At 40.4% G+C, this 6,000-nt stretch overlaps 2 protein-coding genes across 3 annotated transcripts; one reads left to right on the plus strand and one right to left on the minus strand.

The window, feature by feature from the left end:
• The first annotated feature begins 247 nt into the window (after positions 1 to 247).
• Positions 248 to 2,746, plus strand: LOC108868223 (putative disease resistance RPP13-like protein 1). Its single transcript, XM_048569124.1, has 4 exons — positions 248 to 689; positions 757 to 1,080; positions 1,813 to 1,972; positions 2,692 to 2,746. The coding sequence occupies exons 1-4, from the start codon at positions 248 to 250 to the stop codon at positions 2,744 to 2,746; spliced, it is 981 nt and encodes a 326-aa protein (XP_048425081.1).
• A 449-nt stretch (positions 2,747 to 3,195) lies between these two features.
• LOC103954229 lies at positions 3,196 to 5,253 on the minus strand. 2 transcript variants are annotated; one of them, XM_009366033.3, is made up of 5 exons: positions 5,094 to 5,253; positions 4,793 to 4,986; positions 4,109 to 4,320; positions 3,769 to 4,030; positions 3,196 to 3,639 (listed from the first exon to the last, which is right to left on the minus strand). In XM_009366033.3, the coding sequence occupies exons 1-5, from the start codon at positions 5,098 to 5,100 to the stop codon at positions 3,304 to 3,306; spliced, it is 1,011 nt and encodes a 336-aa protein (XP_009364308.2). In that variant the 5' UTR covers positions 5,101 to 5,253; the 3' UTR covers positions 3,196 to 3,303. The 2 variants fall into 2 exon arrangements, with proteins under 2 accessions (XP_009364308.2, XP_048424833.1); XM_048568876.1 differs by having other exon boundaries at positions 4,109 to 4,327; positions 4,793 to 5,241.
• Between the last annotated feature and the right edge of the window lie 747 nt (positions 5,254 to 6,000).

Consider the following 6,000-nt stretch of genomic DNA (forward strand, 5'->3'; position numbering starts at 1 on the left):
ATTTTTGCTCAACAATGCTTAGGGGAGCTCACGAAGTAAAGAACTTTACCGTGGGAAATAAACTGACAGATTGACTACTAAATAAATTGAGGATCAAGCCGATGTCAGTTAATGCAGTTTTTGGTGATGCTGAGCAGAAGCAGCTGGGTAACTCAGACGTGAAGCAGTGTTGCATGAGCTTAAAGAGGCTGTCTTTGATGCCTTGGACTTGTTGGACTACATCAAGACAGAAGTGTTACGATGCAAAATGGAAGCCGAAGAACAAGCTGGGGCTAGCTCAAGTGAAGTACAACAGAAAGATTCTTTAAACTTGGAAGCTGGTCCTCGACACATAATCTCACAAACACTACCTTCAACTTCTTTGGTTGAAGACTCTGATGTGTATGGAAGAAATGAGGACAAGGAGACCTTCATTAGATTATTGCTAGCCGATGATGTTGACAACAAGATAGGTGTGATTCCCATTGTGGGAATGGGTGGGATCGGAAAGACCACCCTCGCTCAGTTCTTATACGACGATGTTGGAGTGAGGCAACATTTTGAGCTCCGGGCATGGGTTTGTGTTTCGGAAGAATTTGATGTACAAACTTGTGGAAGTAAGATCATTGTTACTACCCGGAATGAACGTGTTGCATCTGTGAAGGGTGCTTTTGAAGCCCACCGTCTGATGCAAATATCTGAGAATGACTGTTGGTTGTTGTTTGCAAAACATACGTTCAAAAAATGCACACGTTAGTGGAAATCCAAATCTTGAAGTGATCGGAAGACCAATCATTAGCAAGTGCAGAGGCCTTCCTTTAGCTGCAAAATCGCTTGGAGGTCTTTTACGATCTGAACAGGATGCAGAGGAATGGGAGACTGTACCAAAGAGTGACATCTGGGATACAGAGTGTACAATTCTGCCTGCTCTTTGGCTAAGCTGCCAATACTTGCCTCCCCATCTCAAGCGTTGTTTTGCCTATTGTTCTGTTTTCCCCAAAGACCACGAATTCTGCAAGCAGGAATTTGTTTTGCAGTGGATGGCTGAAGATCTTGTACAACCCCAAAAGAAGAAAACAATGAAGGAAGTTGGAGAGATAAGTACTTGCGAACCTTCTTATTAGGCAACCTCTACCCATTGCCTAAGGTATGCTGTGATCTACTTCTAACACTACAATGTTTAAGGGTGCTCAAATTAGCCGGGGAGAACATTAGGAGTTGCCTAATTTGATTAGAAACTTCAAACATCTACGGTATTTGAACCTCAGTGGGACTCCAACCCAAAAACTAGCTGATACGATCTGTATTTTGAAAAATTTACAAACACTACTTCTGGCTTTTTGTACATCCTTGACGAGTTACTAGTCGATCTGAAAAGGCTAATCAATTTGCGGGATCTTGGTATGCAAGGTACAAATATTAAGAATATCCTGCCCCCGCAGATGAGCAAGTCGAAAGATCTCCAAACATTAAGTGACTTTATCTTAGACAAAAAGACGGGCTAACATTGTAGTGTTGAAGGGATTTCAACAGTTGGAGCGAATGCTTCGTATTTCAGGACTACAGAATATTGTTAGGGAGGATGCTTTGAAGGCCAAACTTGGGGAAAAGACACAGCTCCATGAACTAATTTTGCATTGAGAAGGGGCACTAACGACTCACAAAAAGATCGACAAGTGCTGCACAACTTGCAACCCCATACCAACCTAAGATACCTTACTGTCAGTTCTTATGGAGGTATAACATTTCCAAGTTGGTTCGAAGATGGTTCTTTGTCTTATCTAGAGACTCTCCAACTTGAGCATTGTGAATGTAGTTTGTCCATTGCTGCAGCATTAGGGCAGCTACCGTCCCCTTTAGAGCTTGAAATCGATGGGCTGAATGGAGTGGAATCAGTAGGTTCTGAATTTTATGGTGGCATAGGCACCAAACCTGCATTTACATCTCTGGAGGTTTTGAAATTCAGAAATATGCAGAAGTGGCAACATTGGAGGTAAGAAGAAGGCGGAGGAGCTTTTCCTAATCTTCGTGAGCTCGATATTCATGCTTGTCCCAAAATATCAGGGAAACTACCGTTACTTTTCTTCCCAAGCCCTGAACGGCTGGACTAATACGATGTTAGTATAGAATCCTTTGCTTGTTCAGAAGAATCTATTAAACTCGTATCCCTCCGCCAGCTGAAATTATCCAAATATTCGAATTCGGTATGTTTTGTTGGTGGTGGAATGTTGGTTGCACCCAAATTGATCAATCTCTCGATGTATGAACTTGTGGTTACTTCCAAAAGAGATGCACATATCAATCTCTCTATGCATGATTGTAACTAATGCACCTGTGTACATAATACAGAGCATGCTTTAAACACACTCCGAATCCTTTCTGATAACAGTTTACTAATTAAAAGCTTATATTGGTGCATCTGAGATTACAGTGCTATGGCCAGTCCCCTACACATGCAAGAGCGATTTCCGACTGTTGGTCCATGTGGAGTCCACACTTTGTCACCGGCCAGAAATCATCTACACGCATGTAGTAACTGACCTTAGCAAAATGTCTGAGCTTTAGAGTAACCGTGTGTAACGGAGCTAGGTTAAACCACAATATACCGGCTTCATTACTAAGGTTATCTTAGGTAAAAAAGATGTTACTTGAGAGAATGGCAAACTCTGCTGATATATCAGATGTTACCTGGTTAACACAATTTCCGTACAGTGAAGAGAACGACGAGTTCTACAGTTTCGATCAAGCTTTGCTGTTGGAAGAATGAGGCCACCGTACAGAAATTAAAAGTTAGTTTTTGTAGTAGTTTGTGGAATGTGACTTGAAACTTTGGGATTATACATGTTAATGTGGTCTCTTGTTGGCTGTTAGAGTTGTTAATAACAATCCTAAATTGTCAGTAATAAAGTTTAATTTGTTGTTGTCGCGACTTAGTATTACCACCTAGTATTACTTATCTTCACTTACAACTGAGGGGTCTTATGCTCGAATTTCATGAATCACCGCCTAGTCGATACCAATTTATTCCCTCCACCCTTTCATGTGCATACATCGTTGTATCAGAAAAAAAAAAAATTAAGTTGTTCACTTTGACACGAAAACAAAATTTAAGTCAGAAGACTCAGAACAAGAAGGTAATGAGTATTTTGACAGGATATTCCATCTAATCATTCCTTTTCTATATGTTTATGAACAGGAAAGTGTCGTTTTCATATATGAAAGAAAGAAATTGTCTCCTTCCAAATAACAACAAATCAACAAATGTAATGTACATGCTTTCAATGAATTAACCATTTACACAATCAGCACTAAGCTTTGGCACACTCATGGAACAATTTTGGGTATATTAGGTTTGTAATGGGGATGTTCTTCTCCGAGCAAAAGCGCCCTCAGAATCGCCTCACATAAACCAGTATAATGCACAATCAAATGTCCACCATCAGGAACTTCATGATACTGAATCCATGGTAGCTTACTTGAAATATATCTTTGGAGTTGAAACGGCACAACTTTATCTTCGTAACCTTGCCAGATGTGAACAGAGCGCTGGTTTTGCGGGAATGGGTTACTGAGATCCATTGGATCAAAATCCCACGGGGTGAAAGCCAATTTGAAGTCACGATGCAGAGTATCGAAAACCACCCGTTGTCGTAGCTTCTCCTGTAGGTGTGCATGCATAAATATTGTTACAGTAATCATGAGAAAGAAACGACTAATGTGTAAATCGGTTCATAGGAAGCAGCCTTTACTACCACACACCATGGAGTGAACGTTATGACTTGGTTTTACCTGAGTGAGCATTGGGAACCCCGGTATTACTTTCAGGACATCCATGTCTTTGCTGTTGAAGAATACCGGGTTTCTTTCCATGACAGACGTTGAGGGGAGCCATTTCTGAGTTACCCACCACCGCAGTAATCCCGGGGCAAATTCTGCAAACAAGAGTCCCCAATGTATGAGTTTCCTGCGGTAATCATCCTTTATTAGTTTCTCGGGAAGAGAAGGCCACCGGTAATTCACAACTGGAACTACTAAGGCCACACCTGCGAGCCTACACAAGCGAATGTGATATAAGAAACTTGAATAGCAGAAAGTCATGAATCTAGAATCCAAAACTCAGTGAATTTACCTGTGTGGTATATGTTTGATGCAACTCCAGGTGGAATATGATCCCATTGAGACTCCAATGACATAAAACTTTGACCCTAACTCTAACTGATCGGCTAGCTGTTCGATGTCAAGGGCTTCACTCTTGACCGAGCGTTTTGGATTCGGATCACTTTCTCCATAACCAGCCCGATCGTAGAGCAGGAAATATATCCCCAACTCATCAATTAATTCCTGGAAACTGAAGCATTGTGAAAACTCAACCCATTTCGACATTTTTCTTTAAACTGATGCTTTAGAACTGCTTCCTTAACCGAACCATATAATCAAAATTAGGAATTTTTCTTGTAAACCAAGTGTATATTTGAATTCATAAACAAAGAAAACCCAATGATATTCACAAGCATAAATGTTTCAATTCGTTGACTTTTGCAGATACAAATATTCTGAACAGATTTTTACCAAACTCAAAAATTCAATTTTCTTTCTTACTTAATCAAGATTCATAGTCTTTTGATACAAGCGATATTGGGGAGAGGGAAATCGAACTCAAAGACCTAGCGAGGGACGAACGCTCTTAACCAACTGAATCGTAATGCCGTTGCATACATCACTCATTTCATTGATTTCAATTGTAATCTATCTCCTACTTGAATTTAAACACAGAATTTGCTAAAACCCTGAGATCAAAAGTAGGAGTAGTTACTTGGGGAGCGAGGAAACTCATTTCCTTTGAGCTTCCAAAGCCATGAACCATGATGATCTTGTAGTTTGCCTTGCTCTTGGGGACCCCACTTTCTCTGTAAGCCAGATGCCGTCCATCTGCAAGCTTGATTCTTGGTGAAGCTGCAGCAACTTCTTCTGCTTCTCCAGGCACATCGCTTGGTTTTGAAATCTTCCCTGAAAACCCAAAACCAAAATATGGCAGATTAATTTGATCTAATTAATTTAATTTCTTGGACCCAAAAATTCGATTGAAAAAAAAAACCAAAAAAATGAAAACTCACCGGGCATGATTTTCTCTGTTGGGTTTCTGGGATTTCAAAAGATTAATCGGTGATTACTGTAATTCCATTTTTTTCGTTTTTCTTTGTTTTTTTTTTTTTGGGAATTGCAGAAGCTTGATGGGCTTTTACTTTCGTATCCAGAAAAGTGGCAGCGAACAAGTTAATTACCTTACTTTATAGTTCTTAGCCTACCTGGATATACTTTTGAATGTTCCCCTACTATTATTTTATTTCTATACGTACCCCACCAATTTTCTATTTACACCCTGTTTCCATCTTATATATTTCTCATTAAGTTTCCATTTTTACCCCTCACTCGTTCTCTTCTTTTCTTTTCTTTTTCTCCTCTACCACCGACGAAAACCGCTCTAACTCCGGCGACCACAGCCACGACTTTGATGACGCATTGGCCGACATCAATCACCCCTTAGACTATTCAATATTTATTCTTAGACTATTTATCTTTTTTTTCCTCCTCTATAAATTGGGTATTCGACTACCCTTACATGGTATATGCTTCATTGCGACAATCTCACTGCCTCTTGTCTTGCTACTATTCCAGTTCATCTTGCTCACACTCGCCACCTTGACCTTGATTGTCACTCTGTTTGTGAAAAGGTTTGCTCTTGATAGTCATTGTGTTTATTATATTTCTTTTGCATTTAATTTAGATAACAATTGTAAAGCTGACATCCTTTAGGTACTGTTTGGTACGTGGGACGGGACGGAACAGAGTGGAACAAGGTGTTCCGTCCCACGTTTGGTGCGCCTAAAACGGGTGGAACGAGCTGTTCCACGGGACAATTTTTGGGTGAATTTTCGTTCCACCTCATCCCCTGGAACGACTCGTTCCACATCCGTGGAACACAAAATTACAACCTTTCCGTCTCCTTCTTCTTCCTCATTG

The sequence above is a fragment of a genome, unplaced genomic scaffold, assembly GCF_019419815.1.
Source record: "Pyrus x bretschneideri cultivar Hongxiangsu unplaced genomic scaffold, Pyrus_bretschneideri_v1 Contig5, whole genome shotgun sequence".
Taxonomy (NCBI): Eukaryota; Viridiplantae; Streptophyta; class Magnoliopsida; order Rosales; family Rosaceae; genus Pyrus; species Pyrus x bretschneideri.